This window comes from Ictalurus punctatus, chromosome 2 (genome assembly GCF_001660625.3).
Source record: "Ictalurus punctatus breed USDA103 chromosome 2, Coco_2.0, whole genome shotgun sequence".
Lineage (NCBI taxonomy): Eukaryota > Metazoa > Chordata > Actinopteri > Siluriformes > Ictaluridae > Ictalurus > Ictalurus punctatus.
In genome coordinates this window covers 34,069,013-34,096,635 of record NC_030417.2, presented here as the reverse complement: position 1 = coordinate 34,096,635, position 27,623 = coordinate 34,069,013, and the positions used below count along the sequence as shown (strand labels likewise).

Below are 27,623 nucleotides of genomic sequence, written 5' to 3'. Positions count from 1 at the left end.
AAATAAAATATTTGCATCCCCCTTTTTTATAATTGTAAGTTTTGGATCTACCTGTATCCAAACTGTATGTTTGGCTTCAACTGTAGCATACTTACCACTTCAATGTTGCCCGGCCAGTCTTTACAATAATTATGCTGACTGTTTGTTGTAAAAGGTTGACTGTTGACTGTAGCAGCATCAATCTTTTAAACAACTGTCCAAACACAGTCTTTCTGCATAGACTGTCCCATAAAAACGACAAGATTTAACAAATGTAATGCATCTGAATGAGCATAAGTGGGAAAGAAATATTATAAATACATAAGCTAGGGTGTTATAGGTTACAAAGGATATCACATTGTGAAGGAAGAGGGTTTCGATTCAGTAACGTAGAATCACGGCCACTCTGGACTTTTAGTCGCCAATAAACCTGCTGGTTAAAAGACCCCAATGCAGAAAGGAAAAACCTTCCGTGGTGTCTCCTGTAAAGCCTGCCAGTGCTGCAGTCCATCTGCAGTTCAAAGGAACTTAGATACTTTCAGGACTGTACATTTACGTGTGAGTGATGGAATGTGGGATATTTTTTCGTATATTATGAACACCATGGATAGACGGGGATCATAAAGTGACCTTAAGGTATGAGGCGCAATCTGTCAGGTTTCTGTAAATCTGTCAGCCAAACGCCCTGTTGGGTTTTTGTTAAATGTGGTTAAGTAAATTAATAATTGGACTGGATTAGTTTCATCATCAACGGTTAAGCATTCTTAGTGCAATCATCGCAATGTCATAAATAATTATTAATCGTAAATAATTTTGAAAACATTTCCTTGTACTGTTTTGGAGAAATGTTCTAAACGGCTCTAAAAGTAAAAAAAATAAAATAATAATAATTAAAAATACAGTAAACAATTCCAATGGCACCACAAAAAGTATGCATACAATCTTAGAAAGAAAGAAAAATCCTAAAACCATTTTTACCGTAGGTTCCCAGAACCCAGTTCACAATGGAACTTATGTTCTTTTTGGTTTTGTTATTAAACTAAAATTTTACTTCCTTGTGATTACAGTCAGTTTTCTTACGGTAAGAGTAATCTTAACTAATGTTCGAGTCAGGAGTTAGGAATGAAGCACAACTTGTTTTAGTGGTATCCTTGTCAAAAGGCAGTCTTCTTAAGAACCAAGTATGTATTTACAGTTTATCTTCCTTCATCATCGGTATTTGCTTATTAGTCTGAAAGCCAGATCCTCATAGAACTGTTGATTTAGGCTTACAAGACAAAAATATGTAGATATCCCTGCTTCATATATAAAGGGCTTTTATATATAAATGGGCTTTTACCTGTGGTGTGTTTTGGGCTTATATTTATAATGTTGGGTGACAAGTGACAGAACGGTAGGTGTATGGGTAGGAGAGAGAGAGAGAGAGAGAGAGAGAGACAGTGAAAGAAAGTGAAAGTGAGAGAGGTAGACATGTGAGGCGTGGCTTAAGGCTGATCAAAGGCACAGGTAGAAGAGGAATATATATGTATAGATGCATTGATGTTAACGAGCATGAGAGTGTTTGACAATGATGGTGTTCAGGACGTTGTGTTTGGTGTTCCTAGTCCTTGCCAAAGGTAAGTTCTTAACTTTGCATGACATGTGCTGCTTTGAAAAATTGCCTTTAATAAGCGGTATCGGCCGATACATCGGTGCATATATATATATATATATATATATATATGTGTGTGTGTGTGTGTGTGTGTGTGTGTGTGTGTGTGTGTGTGTGTGTGTGTGTGTATATATATATATATACGTCTTTGATACTGTTGTGGAAAACAATCTTTCTAGCCTAAGTCAAAAACTTCAGAGACAGAGGGTTAGTAGATTTTTAATAAATTGAGACAGTCTGCAGAAAGTCTGAATTATACATACACAAACATATCTTTATATACCTTTCTGAAGCAGTAAAATTATCCCTAGGCAGGGCATTCACCTTTTCTTTCTAGTAACAAATCAATCTCCATTGCCTTAATTAATTATTCATATCCATATGATACCTTATATATGTGGCGCATGCGTTGTCAGTTGTATTTTCTTTAAAAGTTTTACCAGACCAAGGTTTTTTTACTTTGTCCCTTAATTCACCCTATAGTCTCAGCCTGGTACCCTTCCTCCTGGAAGTCTTATCTTTTCTTTTGACACTAATTTGCAAGCTTAGAGGGCTTTGTTTGGAAACCCAGTTCTGGTATGTGTCTAATTGTTATTTTCATTGCCATAGAATAAAGCTGCTTTAGGCAAAACACAAGGTTCTTAATCTACACACTTATCCCCCTAACTACACTTATCCCACTAACTACACACTTAGAATGTCACTTGTTAGAAAGTGTTTTATGCTTTTAGATTATGCCTGCTGTGCAGAGAGGTACAGGCTGACACTGAAGAACAATTAGGCCTCCTGTTCAGTAAGACATAGAATTCATCTAACTCAATACACACTTAGAATATAACTTGATCAACAAGTGTACTTTGGATTTAGATAATGCTTCTAACTAATCATTCTAACTGTTTGTTATACATATTAGAATATACTTTATTAACATATCCAAACATTAGTAAACTTTGTAGTTACACACATTGATTACACTTTATATTCTATAATACAAAGTGCAAATGAGTATATAGTTTAATACACATACAACCACATAACACAATGGCTATCTATACCTGGATATACCTAGGAGCTATACAAGACTCCTTATTAGTAATTATTGCTTAGTTCATAATTACTCATTACATAATAATTGCATAACTAAACAATTACATCATTATTAATTATTGAGAAATTACCAATATTTATTAGTAGTTAGTAGTGATTTAGGCATTAAAACAGTACTGCTCATTCTGTTTAGTCCATGCATATTTACCTCTGAGTTATTAAACAGTATTGTAAAGTGTTGTAGAATATAGAAATAAGGACATAATATATTTGTGGATATGGAATAGGATCTGAGAATAGGAACCAGTGTGTATGGTACTGTAGTGAATAATTTTTAAGGAACTATAACTGTAATAGAATTTTGGCGATTAAAACAGGACCAAATAAATATTTTTTTAAAATCATACTTCAAAAGTATGATTATATTAAATGTTAAAAGAATTACAGCAGACTTTTTTCTTTCTTTTTTTTTTTTATAGAGAGAGAGAGATTAAATACACTGAATATATTACTGGTGAATTTTCTATCAACAATCCAAAAAGTATACCCGGGGTCTACAATTTTTGTTTTGTTGTTTTGTTACATTGGTGGAAATCACAACCCAGCATTATAAAAGTTATTATTTTCATTATTGAGATTTCCTATTTTTACTTCAACCAGTTGCCTATTAAAAATAACGTCAGCTTGTGTTGGTGTAAATATCAGGAATAGAATGCTCAATGGCTCCAATAAATAAACATTTATATTTAAAGAGGTCCCTGACTGCAAAATGTTTGAGAAAGCTTTAGTGATGTCTCTGCTACTGCGTTTCAGTTCTCTCCTCCCCTTTAAAATCCATCTCAGAATGTGAAAATTTGTTGAGTAATATTATTATTTTTCTATCTATAATGTATTTGGACAACTTCACTTCAAATATATTTAAACAAAATGACCTGGAAATGTTGGAGGTGAGTGTAAAGTTTATGGATAACTATGTACCTTAGGAAAATTGACATAAGTCACAGTCAAAATGGAATCTTTAAATGTAATTTTCCCCTTTTCACTAGCAGATATAGTAGAAACTGTCAAAATGTCACCATGTGAAATGTTTTCTCAAGCAACCATGCCTAAAATGAACAGTAACACTTTACTATAACGTGCACAAATAAACAAAATATGAATACTTAATATATTAATACATTAATACATTAATACATGACAGCCAATGGCATCATTCATTGTCTAGACACTGTAGACTGTATAGGTTACCTAAAACTTTAACTTGCTTTGGTTCATAATTCGCAATGTAGACCCAACAGCACTAACATGTTGCTTTCAGATCATGTTGTCATAATTTCCCCTCGCGCTGGAGCACACAGCTGTGAAACCCGAAGCACGAGCTCGAAGCAGCCCTTCCGGGTTTTTCTGAGACATCGATATTCTACACATGCATCAGTTATGGTTTATGTCCTGTCTCCGCCCCTGTATTGTCATTGGTTGTTTCCCTTATGTGTCATCATTAGTCTCAGCTATTTTGTGTTCACTCTTGATTACGTTTGGTATTGAAACCCCTTGTGCGAAATATTGTGTGAGTTTTCCCGAATACTAAGCCGTTGTTCTTTGCTTCTGTACCATAGTTTTGAACCTGTTCTCGTCCTCATTTTTCGATTCGGTTTTGCCTTGTTCATGCCCGTTTGTAGATCGCCTGTCGTATTGCCTGTTTTTGAACACGACTCTGATTAACGTTTTAGGTTTGTCTGCCTGCTTCTCTTTAATAAAGCTTTGACCTGCACTTGCACCCTTCCTAACCTCCCATTACATGAAACATGTGATCCAAATCAAAGCACTTTGTTGTAATGTTATTATAATGGGTGTAGTGACAAACTCACAAGAGGATGACACTTTTACATACACTGTAAGGACTGTGGCATATCTTAAAAAAATAGTTGTTAACGCCTATCTTCTAGATGTAATTTTAAAACACTGTATTATACACTGTACGTCTTACAGACCAGTTTTCTCCCCAATTTGGTCATCTGCAAATTCCTACCCACTAGCTAGTTCTCCCCTACCTCTCGAGTGTAACCAACTGGGCAGGGTAAAATCTAACACACTTCATGCTTCCTCGAAAACATATGATGCGGATGTCCCCATTTTTTTGAACCACTGCCCATGCTGAGTCACATGGCAGCATGACATACTCTGAGGAAGGTTACAAGAGCATACGTGAAAGACAATGGGACAGTCCTGACAACAGCCATCAGCTTTAGCTCCAGCCCACCAGCTTCACCACCTCCACCACAGTAAGGGCTGGGGCCACTCCATTCCACACACTCCTCCCCCTCCTCCCCCACCACAAGTATGACTCTCTCCATCTTGGAGAGAGATGTTAACAGAGTCTTCAAGAAAGAGAACCCCAACAAAACAGCTGGACCATACTCTGTCTCTCCATCCACCATGAAATACAGTGCTGATCAGCTGCCGCCAGTGTTTACAGACATCTTTAACACTTCACTGGAGATATGCCAAGTGCCAGCCTGCTTCAAGACCTTCACTATCATCCTTGTCCTCAAAAATCCCAGGATCACAGGACTTAATGACTACAGACCTGTCGCTCTGACATCTGACATTTTCTGTGGTAATTAAGTTGTTTGAGTGCCTTGTGCTGTCCCACCTCATATCCATCACCGACCCTCTCCTGGACCCTATGCCGTTACCTACATAGCCAACAAGTCTGTAGATGACTCTGTTAACATGGCCCTTCACTTTATCGTCCAGCACCTGGATTCCACAGGAACCTACACATGGATCCTGTTTGTGGCTTTCAACTCTGCTTTCAGCACAATCATCCTGGATCTGCTACAGGACAAGCTCTCCCAGCTGAGTGTGCCTGATTCCACTTGCAGGTGGATCATAGACTTCCTGTCTGACAGGAAGCAGCACATGAGACAGGGAAAACATGTCTCTGACTCCCAGACCATCAGTACTGGTTCCCCACAAGGCTGTGTTCTTTCTCCTCTCCTCTTCTCCCTCTTCACAAAGAGCTGAACCTCCAGTCACCAGTCCTTCAAACTCCAGAAGTTTGCAGACAACACCAACCTCATTGGGCTCACCTCTGAAGGGGTTGAGTCTGCCTACAGGAGGGAGATTGACCATCTGATGACCTGGAGCAGTCAGAACAAACACTGTGAAAACAGTGAAGATAGACTTCAGGAGGAACCCAGCCACACCTGCCCCCATCGTCCTGTGTGACTCCCCAGTCAATACTGTGGACTCCTTCCACTTCCTGGGAACCATCATCACCCACGACCTCAAATGCGAGCTGAACACCAGCTCTCTGATTAAAAAAGCACACCAGAGGATGTACTTCCTGCAGCAGTTGAAGAAGTTCAACCAAATGTACAGTTAATCTTTATTTTATTTTCCTAAATCTTAATATTTTAATATTTATGCCCATCGTTTTTTAATGCTTCTCATTTTCATAACCAGTACACCAAGACAAATTCCCTGTACATGTAAACCCACGGTACTTGGCAGTAAAGGTGATTATGATTCTGATGAGCTCACAGATGTTTAAAATTAGTAAAATTAGGGAAGAAAGATATATGTGTATATATATATATATATATATATATATATATATATATATATATATATATATATATATATATATATATATATATATATATATATACACACACACAGACTGTATGTGTGTGTGTGGGTGTGTAATCATTTCAGATTGCTGGCATGGGTGAAGAAGTTACACACAACCACAAGTTAAACACATAGCATTCAAACAAACAACGATAACAAAGGTAACTAACAACAAAAGGTAAATAACAACTAACAAATAGGACAAACTGGAAGCAGAGTACAGAAAGCCTGACACCAAGAACAATAGTATGGAGAGAACAGATAAAAATAAACAGATTACACACACTGTTCTGTTGGACCTGTGATCACGCACCCAACTATATTTTGATCAGCATGATGTATCTTAATGTATTTTATGAATAATAATGCAAGGGGTAAAGTATTATATTATGTATATACCGATTATCAAAAAAAAAGATAAATATGCCAGGTGTATACAAACATATGAGCTGATCATACAGCTAATAGATCACCAGATAAAAATGCAGATATACAAAAAGAATTTTTTTTTTTTTTAAAAAGCATTCATGAAGGTTCTTTGGTTTGTCCCTCTGAATCAACTTTTGAAGAAACACACAACAGAGCTCCAAGTAAAACTGCAGACATCCCAACTGTGCCGGAAGTTCCGGAAAACCCACAGATTATATAAATATCCTGGAAATGGATTTTTTTTTTACAACATACTTCACCCCAGACTACACTAAACTATACCCATGCATAATAGGGGTAAAAAAACAATGACACTAAATATGTTTACATGGACAGCAATAGTCTAATTATGGATCTTATTCTGGATAAGACAGTATTCTGGTTAAAGTATTTACATGAGTCGCTTTAAGAATATTCCTTTCATGTTCCTGTTTTACTTGTTATAGAACATAGAGAAATTAACAGCACATGTGATTACGTCACCGCGCCATGCTGTCCGACGTTCCCTCCAGAATTTCACATATCGACATACAGTTCGTCTTCGTTATGGTACCGTAGACAGTTTTGCGCGTTTCGTTTTTAATTTTACGGAAGCTTCAAGTGCAGTTAATTATTTGTCATGCTATACGTGCAAATAGACGACTGCTTGAAGCCGTGGGCTGCGTCCCAAACCGCGTACGTACCTACAATATAGTAGCCGAGATAAATGTATTTCTCCTAATATATAGCAGGTAAGTACGCGGTTTCAGAAGAGTGCATGGCTGCATCTGAAACAGCATATTTACCTACTATATAGTAGCTGAAATACATGTATTTCACCTACTACAAACTGTAATAGGTAAGTGCGCAGTTTCGGACGCGGCCGTGCACTCCCACACAACGTTAATAATGTGATTAAGGTGTGTACATGTCTGTAATGCACATCAATAATGTGACTAAAACAGGAATACTCCACATGTTTTAATTCCATTTGTGTTTACTTCAAGTATGACTTTATTCGGATTAAGGTCATCAATAATCGCTGTTTACATGCTAGTTTCTTAATCAAAGTATCGTCTTAATCGGGTTAATGTCGGATTATTGTTGTCCATGTAAACATACTGAATGCAGCTCGCTGTATTGTTTGCAGCAGTGATTTCTCAATAGCCCATGGTGGGTTAAATGACTGTAAAAGATATGTTGAGGTGTGTATTAGGTATCATAATATAGCTAATATTATTTGATAGGATGAAGCCAAACTCCCTGTAGACACGTGTAAAATAGTTATTGAATAAAAAAAAAAAATGACTCCATGAGTTGAATAATACTGTAATATAATATAGTATAATATAATATGAAACCGTATAAGTACATATTAAAATGTCACATTTTCTGCTTATACCAGAAAAGCTATTTGCATTAGTGTTTGTAAATAATGTGTGTAAATAGTTGCAATACGTTGTTAAATAAATAGATGTGTTCTGTCATAATTAAATGTCATGTCCTTGTTCATACATGTTTGGTGTGTGTGTGTGTGTGTGTGCTTGGGGGAGGATGTCGGGGGGCGGGGGGTCAGTAGCTGGTGAAGCCACCTTCCTGAAATGACTTTTTGCAGGTTGGGATGTCTGAAGCTACGAGCACTTAACTTTACATATCACCCTTGAGAAATCTTTTCCCCTAAATGTCTTAATGGTGATTTCCTGCACTGGCATCATTGTGTCATATTAGTCAAGTCACTCACATACAAGTTGAGGATTGGTGTAAGAGTCCCTAAATTAACCTATTTTAAAGATAGACTTACAATGATTACAATATTTTTTGCTACAAACAAATACCAAAGACATGCATCCTTGCTAATTATTCTCTGCAATTCAGTAAAAAAAAAAAAAAAACAGCTAGCTAAGCCCATATTATTTTTAAGCATAATGAACTGCCACTAAGTCAGTCAGATCAGATTAGTTTAGGGCAGTACTAAGCAAACTCTAGCTACTTTTGACAAACTACTGTTAGTAGAATTAACAGTGCCTTGCTAGGCAACTAGTTAGTAAACCATGGAATCCACGTACATCATGAGATGAATGCAAGGTGCAGTAATAAGCACCAAAGTATGTTAATTAACATTGTTGATAAAAGACAATGCAGAGTGGCAAGAGTCATAAATGATAACATGCTAGCGTTATCAGCAAATCATTAGTGATCAAACATAATTAAAAATTGTTTGTCTAAGTAATGATTAATGTGTTACTTTTTCTTGTGTTCCAGGATGCCTCGCACAGCTGGATGGTAAGTTTTTAATTACATCATTTGAAATACAGAAATACAGGAATGCCGAAGTGCTAACACTGCTAACAAGAAAACCTTAGCAGGCAGAGAGAAAAAACAGAATTAAACCACAAACTGTAGCATATGTTGGTGGATGAGATGGACCTAATGGTCCATGTGGGTTTCCTCTGGGTTCTTTGGTTTCCTTCCACCTCTCTAAAATTTGCCATTGGCAGCTTCAGCTATCTAAAGGTTTCTTCAGATTGCCTCTCTGGTGAAACCCTGGTGAAAGTGTTCAGTGTTGAACCTACAACTGAGGGTTTCCTTTTCCCAAAAAAGTAGAAGCTCTGTACAAAATTAGAGCCAAGAAACCATTGTGAAACTCTCTTTCTTTATCCTGCATTACCACTGGTATAAGTTCGATTCAATTAGGGTCACACCGAGCTTTGTTACTAGTGAATGTTCCTATCGTGAGTTATTGCTGGTTGCCATGGTTTCTCAGGTATAGCACTTGGTTAGTATAATATAGAGGCTCAAACTACATAACTTGCCTCTATGCCAGGGCTCATGAAACTGGAGCAAAGTCAGAGTGCATATTTTTCTGTCTTTATCAGTCTGTGGCAAGGCTACTCTGAACACCAAGATAGTAGGAGGACAGAATGCTAATTTAGGGTCCTGGCCTTGGCAAGTCAGCCTGCAAGTCCAAGGATTCCATTTCTGCGGTGGTTCCCTCATCAATAACGGCTGGGTCCTCTCGGCAGCTCATTGCTTTGGAAGGTATCATATAGACTAAAAACTATGCAAAAAACTCACAGGGCTTTGACATTTAATGTAATCGTGCTAAGGTGATGGTGACAGGAATGGTTTTCTGCTTTTTCCAGTTACAAAGCCCCCCAAGTGACTGTGGTGCTGGGGTTGTATAATCTATCCGGAAACAACCCTAACAAGGTGTCGCGGTCCCTCACTGCAGCCATAATAAATCCAAACTACAATTCACAAACGAATGACAACGACCTCTCTCTACTGCAACTGTCTTCTCTTGTAACGTTCAATGATTATATCACTCCTGTCTGCCTGGCTGCACCGGGGAGCACTTTTTTCACCAACACCATGACATGGGTCACTGGCTGGGGAAATATCGGCAATGCGGGTGAGAATAATTATTGTTGGTGTAGCTGTTGGTCTAACGTTAAAGTAATGTAGTGTAGTTGAAAATGTAGGAAAATTTATATTGTATTATTATTATGAAATTTACATTATATTACATTTATATTGCACAGAATTTACATTTTTTATTTTAATTCTTAAAATCATCAGAGAGCCTTGGTTGGGCCATTGAGCGAGCAAGAAGTTTTAATGATGTTTAACTTGTCTTTCCTCAGTAACTCTACCTTCTCCTGGGACACTGCAGGAGGTTCAAGTCCCAATTGTTGGAAACAGGAAGTGTAACTGTTTATATGGTATTGGAACGATCACCAGCAACATGCTGTGCGCTGGGTTGTTGCAAGGGGGCAAGGACTCGTGTCAGGTATTGTCATCTTAATCGGTTTACTTCTTGTATTGTAGCCCTTTTCATTTGAAGGTTTATTCAATTAGAAGACATAAATGTCTGCCTGTACTGCACAGGGCGACTCTGGAGGTCCACTTGTCATCAAACAGGGCTCTCAGTGGATCCAGGCCGGCATTGTGAGCTTTGGTGAAAAATGTGCTGCCCCAAATTTCCCTGGTGTGTATGCGAGTGTTTCTCAGTATAAGAATTGGATTGATCAAGTAATCACCACAGATCAGCCGGGCTTCATCCAATTTACATCCAGTGGCAGTAATAGTGATCTGCAGGTGACCTGCAATAACCTCCCACCTTATACGACACCTGCTCCCACTACTGCAGCACGTAAGCTTATCTGCATTTTCTCTAAACTATTCTTGATAAAGTTACCAGAAGCATACAGAATAAGGCACTGCGCTAAAGTAGACAAACTTTTCTTTTCCTTTCTCTTCAGCTGTGGTGTGTGGAAGCGCCAAGCTCAATAATCTTACAGGAACAGGCAGCTCTTTGGCGTCAGCGGGTACGTGGCCGTGGATAGCCAGCCTGCAGCTTAACGGTACTCATGTTTGTGGTGGAACACTGATATCCCAGCAGTTTGTCGTAAGCTCAGCTGATTGCTTCTCTAGGTAAAAAAAACCCCTCCAGAATATCTGAGTGGCTGTTAAACATTAAAACTTTAGCCAGATATTAAAACCACATTTTTACCTTTCTGTCCAGCTCGACCAAACCCTCTGACTGGACTGTAAAACTGGGTCGGCTCAATCAGAACGGCTCCAACCCCAACGAGGTCTCTGTCACTGTGACTAATATCACGTTCAGCCAAGGTGACAGCAATGACATAGCAGTGCTGCAGTTGTCTTCCATGCCTACGCTTTCCAACTACATCCAGCCCATATGCGTGGACCAGGGTAATAACAACTTCAGTGTTGGTACTCAGTGCTGGGCAGCTGGCTGGGGCACAGGAGGAGGAGGTACGGGTTTATTTGTGTGTGAAACAAAATAAGTGTCACATTCTATATCAAACCAATTGATGTCAGCAGTTTATAGACTCTTACTGATCCTTTTGACCTAACCTTTGTTATCTGTCTGCTATAGCTCAACAAACACTTCAGCAGTTCAGCACTGTTATAGTGAACTGTGGAAATACGTCTTCATCAAACAGCATCTGCACAGAAGCCCTACCGATAGAACAGGTCTCTGAGTCTTTCTGCATGTTTTCTATTTTTACATTTTAATTCCACAGTTAGGCAAAGCACAACTAAGGAAAACTGACCTGTGGTCATTTTTTTCTGTCCATCAGACTACAAAAGGAGGATCTCTAATGTGTAAGATTGGGCAGTCATGGATCCAGGCTGCAGTTTTAACTCTCGCCAGCAACAGCTCAAACAGCACCAATAATTCTACCAATGACTCCACCAATGTTGCCAGTTCAAACAGCACTATCTCCACTAAAAGCTTGCCAGATGTGTTAATTCTTAAAAAAGACATACAGACCTTCACTAAGATAAACACTTTCATAAGTTTCTTGAAGTCTACAGTGGATTCCTTCCCTCCTGCTGTGGCAAATTCTTCTTCTTCTTCTTCTTCTTCTTCTTCCTCCACTTCAGGTTGTCAAGCTTTGTCATCCCTTTCAGTTGCCTCAGTCTTTCTAAGTCTTCTTGCACTCATACAATCTTTTGTTTTATAACAAACACCTCTAATAAGCCAATATAAGGAATCAGGAAAATTACACTATATCTAAGGAAATGTATACTATATCTCTATTGATTTATCTTTTCCTAGACACCTAGGATACCTAGACACCTCTGAATATAAGGAACAATGTTGCAGGCTTCCTATTTTGAAGCTAAAATTCTTACACAAATTTTTTTTTCCATGATATTTTTAAAATTTTTGCACTTTTTACCTGCCTGGTTTGATACAGGAAGCTCAGTTCAATTCAATTTTATTTGTATAGCACTTTTTACAATGGACATTGTCTCAAAGCAGCTTTACAGAAACATATAAACACAGTATACAGATTTTAAGTGTGTGAATTTATCCCAATTGAGCGAGCCGATGGCGACGGTGGCAAGGAAAAACTCCCTAAGCTGTTAAGAGGAAGAAACCTTGAGAGGAACCAGACTCAGAAGGGAACCCATCCTCATCTGGGCAACAACGGATAGCGTGAAATGGGGTTAAACATCTAAATCATCTAAAGACCATGTCATTAGCTAAATATCCCATTCCTCATGACTTTCTTGTTACAGATGCATGTACATATGAGTTTTGGATATGTAGGCTGAATTCTATATCAATAGATCAGTCATAGTTCCTGCCTCAAGTCACTTTGAATAAAAGCATCAGGCAAATGTAGCACATTATATTTTATTTTCAATATCACGTATAATACTGGAAACATACAGTGATATACTGTAAAAAATACAGTAAGTTTCCTGTAAAGTTACAGTACTTTATGGTAAATATTTTTCAAAATGATTTACTGTGAAATCAGAGAAATATTTTTTGTTACTTCACTATGTCCATCTTATATAATATATTATTACTTTATTTACCCAGCTAAATGACTTGAAAGTGATTGTGAACCTGTAAAAATAAATAAATAAATAAATAAATAAATAAGGAGGAGAACCCTAAGAACCTGGGTTTCAGCTTCTGCACTAGACAGCAGACATTTTAGGGTTAGGAGTTGTTGAATAATAGTAAGGAGTTGAAGAGGAGGTTGTCAGCACAGAATCTTCACCTCTAGTGGAGAAAGTGGTAAAGATTTATCAAACATTAAGAAGATGGAGCTTCAAGCAAGATCTTTCTCCTGAAACTCACTAATGTGAAATATCCGTACTGTAAAACCAATAATGAGCTGCGTAAAAAGATTGTAAGACGGGGTTGTTTTTTCTGGTAATTCCTACTAAATTAACTTTGCTCATATTCTTTTTTTCAAAAATCTTCTTATTTTTGTGTTTACTGTTTTTATTTTTAATAGTGAAATTACACATTGTACGGACTGAGTACATTTTAAATGCAACTATGAAACTGTACAGTTTTGTATTTCAGTATTTTGCTACAGATCTGTTTAATAGTATTGCAATTACTTTGGTAAATAAATGCTATTGCAGAAAAAAACATGTTTGGTTGTGTGTCATTTAAATTTGCGTTAATGTTTTATATTTTATAGAAGAAAAATCAGTGCACAAAAATGATTTTGTATTGTAATGTACAGAAATTGGACATAAGGATTAATTGACGAGTAGGCAGGCGCTGTTTTTAATTACTTTACATTTTAATGTCTTGTGAGTCATCATTTCGTGCCACCGCTTATGAATTGAGATACTTTGTGGTTCTTTCTCCTTTGTTTGCCTGAGAGACAAGATGGATTAGCATGAATCACGTTTGTGCTTTTATAAACATACATCAAAGACATGTCTTGGAAAGAATGTTAATGCAATAATTGTTCTGCTTTATAAAGTTATCTGTGTCAATATGGCACAACTTTTAACCTAGTACAATGCTTGTGATTACAACAAACTAGCTTTTTAGGAAGTGTGGTTATTATTAGCTAACAAATAATACACATACAGCCAGGTAAGTTCAGGGTTATGTTGAATGTTTTTTTGTGTTTTTTTTGGTAGATGTTTCAGTATACTTACAAATTGCATATAAAACTTACCGTAGTAACATTTCTATAAATAATCAAATCATTTTCCTAAGAATTTATTAACAATTTTATAAACAGCAATGCACAAAGGTTTACAGAATATTCATGTTCAAACCTAACTCCTATACATTTTATTTATTAAGAAACAATCAAGAATATAAGAAGATACAGTCCCTTCTGAAACTGTTTGAACAGCAAGGCCAATTCGTTTGTTTGTGCTATACACCAAAGACATTTGGGTTTGAAATAAAAAAAATGGACAGATAAGAGTTTAGGATTTCAGCATTTATTTCCTGGTATTTACAACCTAAATTCCAAAAAATCTGGGACACTGTCCCCAAACAAAACAAAATACAATGATGTGCAAATCTCATAAACCAATATGTTATTCACAATAGAACATAGAAAACATATCAAATGTTTACACTGAGGTAATTTTGAATTTGATGGCCGCGCATCTCAAAAAAGTTGGGACGGGGCAACAAAAGGTTGGAAAAATAAGTGTTACTAAACAGAAACAGCTAGAGGAACATTTTGCACCTAATTAGGTTAATTGAAACAGGAGGTCAGTAAAATGACTTGGTATAAGAAAAGTATCTTAGAGAGGCAGAGTCTCTCAGAAATAAAGATGGGATGGTATCCAGATGGAAGCATATGTTGCTCTAAAACCTGTATATACGTTTCAGCATTGATGGTGCCTTTCCAGATGTCCAAGCTGCCCATTCTAGGCACTAATGCACACCCATACCATCAGAGACGCAGGCTTTTGAACTGAGCGCTGATAAAAAGCCGGATGGTCCCTCTCCACGTTAGTCCTCTTTAGTTTAGAGGACGTGGCGTCAATGGTTTACAAAAATAATTTCAAATTTTGATTCGTCTGACCACAGAACAGTTTTCCATTTTGCCTCAGTCCATTTTAAATGAGCTTTGGCCAAGAGAAGATGGCAGCATTTCTGGATGATGTTCACATAAGGCTTCTTCTTTGCATAATAGAGCTTTAACCATCATTTGTGGACGGCACGGTGAACTGTGTTCACAGACAATGAGTTCTGGAGGTGTTTCTGAGCCTATGCAGTGATTTCCATTACAGAATCATGCCTGTTTTTAATGCAGTGCCGCCTGAGGGCCTGAAGATCATAGGCATGCAATATTGAAATTCACCCTTCTCCCTTTCTCCAGATTCTCCAGATTCTCTGAGTCTTTTGATGATATTATGTACTGTAGATGATGAGATATTCACATCAACAAACAACAAAACATTCCCCATGCCGTTACACCCCCTCCACCGGCTTGGACTCTTGACACAAGGCAGGATACGTCCATGGATTCATGCTGTTGGCGCCAATTCTGACACAAGCATCTGTGTGCCATTAGAAGAACCCGAAATTCATCGGTCATCAAAAACACCGTGTTCGTTCCCCTGTTCGGCTGAGCAGTGTTGATGAGCCTGTGCCCACTGCATCCGCGGCTTCTTGTAGGTAGGGCACTTTAATGCAGAACAAGAGATTGGGGTTAAAATCTGTTTTCCCCCTGTCTAGTCAGCAACAATCCTCAAATAGCCTGTGGCTTTCGAGTGATGGTCGACTGGAATTAACATGCCCACAGTGTAACATGAAAACATTCCCCACGCCGTTACACCCCCTCCACCGACTTGGACTGTTGACACAAGGCAGGATGGGTCCATGGATTCATGCTGTTGGCGCCAATTCTGACACAAGCATCTGTGTGCCATTAGAAGAACCCGAAATTCATCGGTCATCAAAAACACTGCGTTCGTTCCCCTATTCGGCTGAGCAGTGTTGATGAGCCTGTGCCCACAGCATCCGTGGCTTCTTGTAGGTAGGGCACTTTAATGCAGAACAAGAGATTGGGGTTAAAATCTGTTTTCCCCCTGTCTGGCTCTTGTCTGTATTGAGGTACCCTTAGCTGTGACATGATTATAACTGGCTTTAATTGTGTTACAAAGGACCATCCTATACAAAGCAGCAGTGATGATGTGCAGTTGAGTCAATGTGGGGGTATAGCTCAGTGGTAGAGTATTTGACTGCAGATCAAGAGGTCCCTAGTTCAAATCTGGGTGCCCCCTGTCTGGCTTTCTTCACTCTACCTTTAAGTGATTTATACTCTAGACCCGGAATATGCAGATTGAAATAACCAATAGCATGATGGATGTCAAACAATTCAGTATTGTACTCAGATCCTGAGATTGAGAACGGCAAGGGAGAGCAAAGAACCGGTTTCCATTTTCATGAAACCAGTTTGAGATGACTGTTCTTAGAGATGTGGTGCATTATCGTTAGGAAGTAGTCAGTAGTTGATGGGGTGAATTGTGGCACATAGTCTGCAATAATCCTCAAATAGCCTGTGGCTTTCAAGTGATGGTCGACTGGAATTAACCTGCCCACAGTGTATTCAGAGTCTTCGCAATTTTACATTAAAGAACATTTTTCTGAAATTGTTCCACAAATTGTAGATGCAGTTTTTCACAGATCGGTGAAGTTCTGCCCATCTTTTGAAAGACTCGGCGTATCTAAGATACTCTTTTTATACACAATCATGTTACTAACCTATTACTAATTAACCTCCAGCTGTTTCTTTTTAGTAACACTTACTTTTCCAGCCTTTTGTTGCCGCATCCCAACTTTTTTGAGGTGTGTTGAGCCATCAAATTAAAAATGACCTTATTTTTTCTTAAAACGGTACATTTCCTCAGTTTAAACATTTGATATGTTTTCTATGTTCTATTATGAATAACATATGGGTTTATGAGATTTGCAAATCATTGCATTCTGTTTCTATTTACATTTTACAAACCGTTCCAACTTTTTTGGAATGGGGTTGTACATCTTCAGTAGATGTGTTAAACAATATAAAACATAGAGTTTTTTTGTTAGTGATGTCATTGACTGCTGTTTTTGGGTTTTACTTCAGAGCTCTCACAATGTTTCTGTCATCAGCTGTTGTTTTCATTGGCCGACCTATTCAGTGTCTGTTGCTCAGTACACCAGTGGTTTCTTTCTTTTTCAGAACATTCCAAATTGTTGTATTGACTGTACCCAATGTTTGTGCAATGCCCCTGATTGATTTTAACTCTTTTCTCAGCTTCAGAATTGCTTGCTTTTCTCCCATAGACAGCTCTCTGATCTTCTTATTGGCTTATCCTTTTTAACAACAAATGCAGTTGTCATATCTCAGCAAACCAGTGACTACATTTCCCATCCTGCACGGTGGCCTACAAACATGGCCGCCATGCACTGCAATTCCCAGAGCACTCACACACACACACACACACACACAGAACACTCACACTCATTCTAATCAGGCACACCTGCATCCAATTCACAGCATTCACCACCATGCTATAAAAGAGACTTTTTGAACACTATGACTTTGTGAAGTATTACACTCAGTTGATTAGTCTCTGTAATGTGTATGTGTAAGCCTTATCTCGTGGTTGTTTTTCTGGTTACGGACTTTGTTTACCCTGTTGATCTCAATTCTCTGCTCTGCCTAGTGTAGCCTGTTTGCCTGACCTTTTGACCTTTTAACTCTAGCCTGCCTTGGACTTTGTTTTCTGCCTGAACCATTGTACTTCTATTTGTTTTATTAAACTGCCATACCTGCACTTGCTTCTGTCCTGTGCCTACATTACGTGACTGCAGTCTTCACAGGTGAAACTGAAAGGGTCATTCCATCTCAAGTGGTGCAATAATTGCAAAGTTGGTTGTTTGACCATTTTTAATTTGTTTTTGTTTTTTTTAGTAATTACCTCTATGTATTGTATTGCATCGTGGTTTTTTTTAAAAAAAAATATTTTTTAAAACTTGGTTTAACTACTATGGCCATCTTTGTGTCATGGGACACAACAAATTTTGGTCATATCTCTCAATTATGGGAAATCTCAATATCTCAGGATGGTCCTAGCTCCTTGGAACAAAAACTGATCTCTAGAGCACATTACAGGGTACATGAGCATATAAACATTTTGCACATTCTTGTTCCTTAGACTTAGAACTTAAGTCCAAATGTAATGCTCAAGATTGCGCATAGTTCTACATTTAGGGTCAATTTATAATGAGAAGGGTTCTAGTCACAGCTTTAAAAATAAATAAATAAATAAATAAATAAATAAATAAAAGAGTTTAGAGGCTAACTAGGTAAGTATAGTGTGCATGCAGAACATTTCAGGTTTGAGAATCTTTTTTTTTTTTTATGGCGGCGAGAAAGTGCCATTAAAAAAATCTCTCTTTTGGGTGGAATATCTCTGGAATGGGAGCAGATGCAAACCTGAAATTTTTGAAGAAATAAGTTCTGTATAGTAGCATCCTGCTGTAAAAATTGTGAGTTTTAGATTAAAAGTAAACTCTGCAGGGCAGTGGACCTTGAGGGCCAGACTTGAAGAACCAGCCTGATCTGTCATGTTGGTACAGGTGTACAGTTGGTATACATAAATAGATTTGATCTAAATATGGAAGTACAGTGTTCAGTTGGGTGTTTTACAAATAAACAGTGTCATAAACAGAGCTGTGGTGTTGTTTCTCCTGTGATAAAAGCATTAAGTGACTGCAGCTCAGAAGTATCACAGGAGAAACAACAACACACCATGCCACACAGAAGCGCTTAAACAAATAAACAAAACAGGGGAAAAAATAGTACAATAAGCATATAATAATCAATGTACAATATACATAATTAGGGGAAGTGAGAGAAAAACATTGGTGTTGTATTGCACTGTGCTAAAGTAAAGTGAGCAAGTGGCAATAGAAAGTATGTTAAGTGATTCAGTAATTCTGGGAATAAACTCTTTTTTTATTCTTAATCGGGGTTTAGAGACTTGTACGGTGGCCGAGAAGTGCAAAACAAAACACAAATATGAAAACAAAATAACAATTCTGAAAACAAAATAACAAATCCAAAAACAAAACAACAAATTATAAACAACGACAAATCCGAATACACAATAACAAATCCCAAAACATTGTTACATTTTTATTTTAACCGCAGTACGGCAAAATATATTAACACACGCCCACACGAATTGACTTTCCAGTACTACCGCAGCCTGCTGTACTTCCTGTATATCTTGATTGACAGATGTGTCTTGCAATCAGTGGTAAGTCATTTATTTACAAAATATACCTAACCTTTTCCGTTTTGTCTGATTTGTTAATGTGTTTTCGGATTTGTTATTTTCTTTTCATATTTGTGTTTTGTTTTGCACTTCTCGGCCACCGTAGTATTGATCTGACTTCTTACTAAATCAGATTATTTTGTTATTTCAACATGGCTGTGAGGAGCTGTTCCATCCTCCAGTACAGCAGGTGGCGATGTCTAAAGCTGGTTCACAAGTCACCATTAAAACCACGAAGAAGAAGAAGCACAAGCCAGGCAGCTACCTGGTTGCCAGGACAACGCCGATGAACCACGTTTTTACGTTAAGTGAGAATTGGTTTTATGGGAAAAAAATAGTATAGTTTTATTAACGAAAGTAAAATGCCGAGATGATGTGGTTAACTAGATAATGCGGTGATTATAAAGACAGTGGAGTTCACGAGTGTGATGATGACGGTGTGTATAAACAATAGCATCGTTAGCAACATTGGCTCTTGTAGCTAGTTACATTTGACTTTACAACTATAGCTGTTTTATTGGGAATCTGAATACAGAGGGAAGAGTACTCTTGGGTTTCCTTTCAGTCGGTTAGCTAGTGAAGCTAAGCTGCAGAACCAAGCAAATCTAATGTAGTTGTCGTTAACGCTAAATAAATAATAATAATAATTATTATTATTATTATTATCATCATTATTAACTTATCTCAGACCTTGTTGTGTATTAAATAAAGGGGAAATAACGTTTGTGGGCGTGCTGTTATAGCTCAATAATCAACAATGGGAAGCTGAGTTTCAGTCACGACCCTGATGTTGACATCCCAAAGTGTTTAATTCCTCTTACAGCTGTTTTTGCTTGCGTTATAGCAGCTATTACAGCCGTTCTGTCACCAGATTGTCTTTTATTCTTCTATTTTAAATGTACTAAAACAAAACAAAATGCGGCTTGCCATGTAACCGAAAAACAGCACAGCTGTCCTCTGTCCTGAAGAATTTCGGAAAACATACCTCCTCCTTTCGGAAAACATACCAGACCCTACCGACTGCTTCTGTAAATATTCAATGAACTCAAAATAAAGCCTTCAGTATATGGATTATTACATTTTTTTTCTTTAGATGATGTTTTCCATCCATACAAGTGTTTAGAACGAGCGTGTTAAAATAAATCTGCGATTTGTAAATGCCGCGAATATTGTCGGAGCTCCTATGGTAGAAAATTAATCAACACCGTCTGACCAATCAGAATCGAGAACTCAACAGTGTTGTGTTGTGAAATGGTTTATTTCTCAGGTTGTCCCGTTATGGGATCTCTCCCTTCCACTCCCTGCCGTCGTCCTGATCTCCGTTGGACTCTATATGCTGTTTCTTGCAGGTGTCTTATGGTGCCATCACTGTCTCAAGGTGGGCACCATTCTCCAGAGTCACTTCTGCTTCTGTTAAGGCTAATACAGGCAAAGTCCTGTTTAATTGAATGGTGTATAACTGTGCTCAAATGAATTATAAAATGTAGCTTTTACTGTTGAAGTCCCCGTTAAAGTGCCCAGAAAACACGCAGCGTTATTTAAATAGCCAATCGCTCAACTTCAGCAAGGTGATCTTTATAATGCTGAGGGAGGGACACTTCAAATTCTCAAGAACATTCGATTGGACTGAAAATCTGATGAGAAGCTGAAGTGCGGAATGATGTCATCTAAATTGTTGATCCGTATTGGTGGTAGAGACAGACTACAAATTTTGAATGCATATATCTTCAAAATGCCAATTTTGTCATTGTTTTGGCGCAAAGTAGGTTATAGATAACTTTGAGGCTGATATATTCATACTAAAAGACACAAAATGTCCCTTTTGATTTTAAGGGGACTTTAAGCACTGTTGTAATTTCATGTTTATTACACTAACCATTACTGACTGTTCCGTTACTGTACAGTTTGTCAGCTCCACTCTATCCCTTCCACGTTTTTGATTAACGGATCGTTCTCAGCTTAGCAGTGACAGTGATGTTGTACGGGTGTATTGGGTCCAAGCAGTGTTTTAAAACCTCAAGAAAGCTGCTGTACCGTACCTGCATCGTACGCGCTACCATTTCAGGGTAACTTTTGAGCTCCCAAATCCACCACCCATACAACATCTGGTCAGCGTTGGTCCTACGCTGGTCTCTTTCCATTAATAAATGAGGCAGAGTTGGACTGAGAAATTGTGCGTATCTATATGCATATCATTCTTATGTGACTGTATGTGGCTTCTTAATGACTGATATTCTTTCACAGACGCAGTGCAATCCTCAGTGTACAAACTGCTGCCCGAGCGTATCTCCTTTTGAGTACTGTCACATGTGCGCTCAGTCATGTGACTGCCACCCACCATCTCTTCACACGTGCCTTGACCACTCCTGCCCCTCTCCTAATGTAAGAACTGCCAGATTTCTGTTGAGGTAGTAAATATATAGAAGTCCGAAAACATCTTCTTGTATTGTAACCCAGTAGTATCAGATATTACGTAATTAGGGATGCATCGGTACTGATAGCGGTTCCGTGCACTTTACTCGTACTTGTAAAAATGCTCCGATAACAATGTCTGATATGACATGATGATATGTGACGTAAGCTTAGTGTACACTGCTGCCTTAATGAACAGGCGACACTTGAATCGCTAACGTGGTTCAAGGTAAGATGAGGTATTCACAGAGCGTGGAGCAGTGAAGTGAAGTGAGTGCGCGGAGAAAGTGTCACGTGTGTAAGCAGTTTTGTCCAAGCACTGAACGCTCCGGGTCAACACATCACTTGCGAGCCAAAGTGTAATTCACATCTCATTCAGTACGTCTAAATGGACAGCAATAATCCAACATTAACCCAATTAAGACGATACTCTGATTAAGAAACTAGCATGTAAACAGCGATTATTGATTACCTTAATCTGACTAAAGTCATACTCGAAGTAAAGACAAATGGATAAAGACGTGTGGAGTATTCCTGTTTTAGTCGTATTATCGAGGTGTATTACAGACATGTACACTTCTTAATCACATTATTAACACCGTGTGAGTTTTCACCGCATTTTGTGACCGGACACGTACACACAGCAGTGCTCAACAGTTTGATGGCAAACAATAGAGCTCGGCTGCGTCCGAAACTGCGTACTGGCTAACACTAAGTACTCAAAGTACCAAAAAAAACTTACTCGTACTCAGTCTGGAAAATTGTACCGATGCATCCGTAGTCTCATTATAACATCAAAAGGTGATTTTGTGGATGATATCTTAGTAATATCATCATTCTGGGTTTACAAGCATTTTCTCGATTGAATTAGTACACGCACAAAAAAAACCCAAGCATCATGTTATATTTTTGACTCCAAGATGTGTGTGAGACACAGAATTTATTTATTGCATGCTATGATGTTGCACGCTGTGCTGTTCTAATATGATATGACCTTGTGTGCTGCAGTGTGCCATGTGGGACTGCACCTGCAACCCTCAACCACCTCAGTGTGACTCCATCAACTGCTTATGCTGCGAGATCAAGTTCAAATAGAGACCAAATGGAGGATTTACACTTCCAAAAATCTAACCCGAGCTGTGTATGTGGCCACGCGTTCACAAGTGCGTTTGTGCTTATGTTTACAGCGAGTATGTGCTCCTTTTCTCCATTTTCTGCACATTTTACTTAAATACATCCTGGTAGCACTTTACATTCATTGCACTAATACCTGAATTAATACTTACTTAAATATTAGCTAAGGCATGTACTAATCACAAACTAACGAAGAGCGAACCTTAACTAGGACGTGAATCTGATGAATTCATACGTGAATAACGACCACTTTAAGTACGTTAATACAGGTTTGTTAGTTAATGTATTAATTAACATGTAGGGGTAAACTAAATCAAACACACTGTATAAGAAAGAACATGAAATAAACGTGCATCATTTCAAATTGTTTATATAATTTGCCGTACGCAGCTGCGGACCCAAACATCATCGGATGGCGCTGGATTACTTTGATAATTGACGTTGTTCCTCATTATCGAACATATAAAGACGCACTAATAATAAACACCAATCAGTTCATCTCAACCCATTTTGCGTCACTCTCCATCCATTTTTCTTTTTCATTTCAAATCCCACTGTAGTACTAGTACGCCCCCCAAGCCTCATGTGGCACGCTCCTGCCCACCCCCCAATAATGTATGTGTATTTACTTATATACGTCTTTGATCGCTAGTTTGCTATCAAATGTTTCCTCTGATTAAATTCTACAATGCTAGAAGTGTTGCTTGTCCTACTCCGTACGAGTCTTCTCGCGTGCGTCCATTTTTCGTATCTTGACTGTTGTACAGTCTGACATTAATGACAACTGAGATCCTACAGTGTGATGTGGCTTACAGCAGGGACCGTGTTCCTACAGTCTGACAAGCAACAGTCGCAAAGGACTATAAAAAATCGCACAGTGTGCACCTGGCTTTAGCCTGAGATGTCGCCGTGTTTATTCCGACTGCTTTACTGCGTCTATGTCAATCAGATCTCCCGGCTTTAAATGCTTATGAACAGTCACCCATTTCTCTCTTGTGCTCTTGCTCATGTTTTTTGCTCACTGCCCCTCAAAATGTCTGCGCACGGGTTGAGATGACATTATTGCTCTTTATTAATAGTGTTTCTTTCTATGTACGATAAGAAAGAATTCGAAATTTCATTCATATTCTTTCTAAGAGCGTGTTTGAATCAGTTCCCCTCTACGTGATAATTAATACATTAACAAATACACATATACTAACGTGCTTCAATTGGTCGTTATTCATGCATGAGTTCGTAAGACACGCGATAGTTACATGCCAAGTTTAGTTCTTCATTAGTTTGTGATTAGTACATGCCTTAACTCATTGTTAGTTAAGTAATTAAGTTAAGTGTTAATTCAGGTATTAGTGCTCGATTGTTCGGTACATTATTCATGTAAGTTGTTATCCACACCCTTTTTCTTTAGAATGCCTTCATGTTTTATGTTCACGGACGTTACATGCTTTTTCAATGCTAGCGTTCGAGTTCTTGCTTTTTGAGGAGCTTTAACCTAGCAAGGCCATTTCTTTTAAGCGTTTACTTATAGCTGACATGATATATTACTTGTGCTAAATTTCCCCCTGTTTACACCAGCATTAAAAAAAATGTACAAACAAAATCAAGGCCTTTTCTTTATCCAGTCTTTTTAATTTGTTCATGCGACTGAGACTTGTGATAGTTCTCACGTACGATATTTGTAGAACTGGACTGACAAAGAACTATATTTTTGTGGTTCTGACATTTTTTTGTTTGTTTCTCCATTTGAAATATTAAGCACAAGTCACTTATTGTGTTTACTGTAATTATATTGTGTCCTGTGTATTTCTGCTATCACGGCACTAACACCAGTTTTCTAACATGTACTTTTGTTAGTATTGATTTTATAGATTTTTTTATTTTTGTCTGTGTAGAAACATGCTGTATTGTCTTTACACGGGAAAATAAGCCTTTTCATTTTTAAATCTGTGCAGACCGTTTGTGTTCTTGCTTACTGTGACATTTGAGTCTAAGCTTTTCTCCCTCATGATGCCATCAGGAGAAGTTACACAATGTGCACAATGTGTGTTGTTTCATTATTAAGAGTATTGTTCTAGTATTGAGGTTCGTCTTCAGTAACCGCTTTATCCTGTTCAGGGTCGAGGTGAATCCACATGTCCACAGAATTAGGTTAAGATTAAACGTGGGTAATTCATTGTGGTTTGATTATACAGTGGTGTCTTTCATCTTGTTAGCTTTAATAATTGAGAATTGATTTATCAAATGGCCGTTTCATACAGGAAATACACTTCAACAATACTTATGAATAAAATTATTTGATTATGTTCTGACCAATACATATAAAATATATACAGTATACGGTGTGTGTGTGTGTGTGTGTGTGTGTGTGTGTGTGTGTGTGTGTATATGTATATATGTGTGTATATGTATGTATTAGGGATGCACCGAATTTTCGGCAACCGAAATTATTCGCCGAAAATAGAAAAAAAAAAAAAAAAACACTTTCGATGTTCTGCCGAATAAGTGAAAAGGCCTAATAAATTTGACCGAACAATGACATGTTTGATGACGCGACAAAATAGCCTAGCAACCAGAGTGAGACGCGCGAATGTCACGACCTCGATGAGGGGGCGCGCGCGTGCACGAGCTACATGCCCTTCGGATGTTGACGGACGTTTACTGTGGACACGTGGGTTTGTTTTGTTTCTGTTGCGGAGTATTCTGTCACGTCGCGAGACGTAAGGGAGTAGAGTACGGAAGCAGGTAAAGATGTATTTATTTAAGGGCAGGCAGACAAATCCAAATCGTAATCCAAAGAATTTAGTCAAGACAGGCAAAGGGTTATCGGGCGACCGGCAAACAGGCATAAACGGAGGAAAACCAGAAATCAAAGTCGCGGTCACAGAAAACAGGGTCAAAACACAAAACGAGAACCATGAACTAGTACTATGGACTGGGAGCGGAAACACCAGCGGGGACTAAATGAACTAATCTATAAACTAACTAAATCTATCAAGGAACATAACATTAACAACGTATCTAACTGTACTATATCTACTCTAATACTCCGCGAGGTGTACAGGGACGTGAGCGGTATATATCCCCAAGATAATCAGCCGTATAGAACCCAATAGAACCATTTTCTGCACTTTTGTCAATGCACTTTTTAATGCACTTTTTAGTTGTAGGCTACAGAGTGTTACATTCTTTCAGCAGTCAGTTATAGGCCTAACACAGGCTATTCAAGCAGAGCTCAAAGACGACCACATCAAAATATTTTTATTTTACTCATTTATTTATTTAAAGTTATATTGTGCCTTGTTGGTAGCCTATGCCTGCTGGAATGAAAAAAAATGTTCAGTGTTAAATAAATATTTTGAAATTGTAGTTTTTGTAATTGATTTTTTTCTTTGAAAAGCAAGACAAAATCGTGAAAAGCACATTTTGACTATTTAATTTATGCAATGGTGAAAAAAAAATGGCAAAGTAAATGGAAAAAATGCGAAAAACATGTTCGGTATTCGTCCTTCGGCTTTCAGCCAAGTTTTTCGTTATATTCGGTTTCGGCTTCAGACAACAATTTTCATTTCGGTGCATCCCTAGTATGTATATATATATGTTTGTGTGTGTATATATATATTTTATATATATTATATATATATATATATATATATATATATATATATATATATATATATATATATATATATATATATAATGTGTGTGTGTGTGTGTATAAATATATAGATAGATAGATAGATAGATAGATAGATAGATAGATATAGATAAGTCTACACACCCCTGTTAAAATGGCAGGTTTTTGTGAACTAAAAGAATGAAACTAAGATAAAGTTTAGTCAGATCTTTTTCCACCCTCAATGTGAAATGACAGTGTGTAAAAAAGTAAGTGAAAACCAATCAAACATTGTAGGGGAAAAATTAAAAAAGTTATAATAACCTAGCTGCATAGGTGTGGGCACCCTTTTATATTTGGGGACGTGGCTGTGTTCAGAATGAACCAACAGTAATTATCATGCAGCTGTCATCAATACAATTATTCTGATAAACCCTAAATAAATAGCAGTTGTTTCTGTAGGATTATTTTGAGATCTCATTGGCTTCATCTGACTGCTGCTTCCAGTCCAATTATACCCCACAGAGCTGGCGTATCATTCCTTTTCTTTCCTTCTTATCTGATCATTTTTTTTCAATTCTTTCTTGCATTCTTGCTTGTCGTTTTTTGAACATTATGTTCCTGAACATTATGTTCTATAACAGGAGAAGTACAGTCTACAGTCAGGTTCTACTGCTGGCTCTCATGTTTTTTATGAGAAAACTATGTAGTGAAACTGACATCTGACATCATCAGGATTGTGGGAGAACAGGAACAGAAAGATAAGTCAGTAAAGCTGTCGATGACAGACTGTAGTTTGTACTGTCAGGGGCGTTAACTTGACTGTAAGTCATCTGGAGCTAAGCCAAGATTCTTGTCCATGAAAAAACTTTTAATCATATGCTTCTAAATAGACAGTTTGCATGTTTTTTTCTTGCATGTGTTTGCTAATTGCTTTAAAAATGTGAAAATTGAACAAAAAGTTGTATTTTATCATAAAACTTGCCTCGGGTGTTATCACTGTTTGCAGGACTACCAGACCGATAAAATATCAAACGTTTTGGTTATTCAACACGAGACTAGGCTAGTTTGGTATCACTATCCAAGGGCATGTATATTCCCCCTGATATGATGGACAAATATATGGATAGCAGGCTGACAATCACAGGA

At 37.8% G+C, this 27,623-nt stretch overlaps 2 protein-coding genes and 1 non-coding gene across 3 annotated transcripts; all 3 read left to right on the top strand.

Moving 5' to 3' along the window:
* The first annotated feature begins 1,453 nt into the window (after positions 1–1,453).
* Positions 1,454–13,652, top strand: zgc:100868 (Tryp_SPc domain-containing protein). Its single transcript, XM_017488547.2, has 10 exons — positions 1,454–1,595; positions 8,984–9,004; positions 9,598–9,760; positions 9,865–10,133; positions 10,366–10,511; positions 10,610–10,874; positions 10,984–11,155; positions 11,247–11,500; positions 11,625–11,722; positions 11,830–13,652. Exons 1-10 carry the CDS (start codon positions 1,547–1,549, stop codon positions 12,214–12,216), a joined length of 1,824 nt encoding a protein of 607 aa, XP_017344036.1. The 5' UTR covers positions 1,454–1,546; the 3' UTR covers positions 12,217–13,652.
* A 2,546-nt stretch (positions 13,653–16,198) lies between these two features.
* On the top strand, positions 16,199–16,270 carry trnac-gca (transfer RNA cysteine (anticodon GCA)). The gene has a single exon. It is a non-coding gene; the product is annotated as a tRNA-Cys (tRNA).
* Positions 16,271–19,500: 3,230 nt separating this feature from the next.
* si:ch211-198p11.6 (uncharacterized) lies at positions 19,501–26,225 on the top strand. The gene is made up of 4 exons (XM_017488593.3): positions 19,501–19,752; positions 20,583–20,693; positions 21,560–21,697; positions 22,736–26,225. Exons 1-4 carry the CDS (start codon positions 19,744–19,746, stop codon positions 22,820–22,822), a joined length of 345 nt encoding a protein of 114 aa, XP_017344082.1. The 5' UTR covers positions 19,501–19,743; the 3' UTR covers positions 22,823–26,225.
* The last annotated feature ends 1,398 nt before the right edge of the window (positions 26,226–27,623 follow it).

What these genes read in the sequence shown, in the direction of transcription:
- zgc:100868 (XM_017488547.2), top strand. Translation starts at nt 1,547, where the DNA reads ATGATGGTGTTCAGGACGTTGTGTTTGGTGTTCCTAGTCCTTGCCAAA. An exon ending in GCAGCTCATTGCTTTGGAAG is followed by an intron (nt 9,761 to 9,864) that starts GTATCATATAGA and finishes TGCTTTTTCCAG; the next exon opens with TTACAAAGCCCCCCAAGTGA. An exon ending in AAGCCCTACCGATAGAACAG is followed by an intron (nt 11,723 to 11,829) that starts GTCTCTGAGTCT and finishes TCTGTCCATCAG; the next exon opens with ACTACAAAAGGAGGATCTCT.
- si:ch211-198p11.6 (XM_017488593.3), top strand. An exon ending in GGTGCCATCACTGTCTCAAG is followed by an intron (nt 20,694 to 21,559) that starts GTGGGCACCATT and finishes ATTCTTTCACAG; the next exon opens with ACGCAGTGCAATCCTCAGTG. An exon ending in ACTCCTGCCCCTCTCCTAAT is followed by an intron (nt 21,698 to 22,735) that starts GTAAGAACTGCC and finishes TGTGTGCTGCAG; the next exon opens with TGTGCCATGTGGGACTGCAC.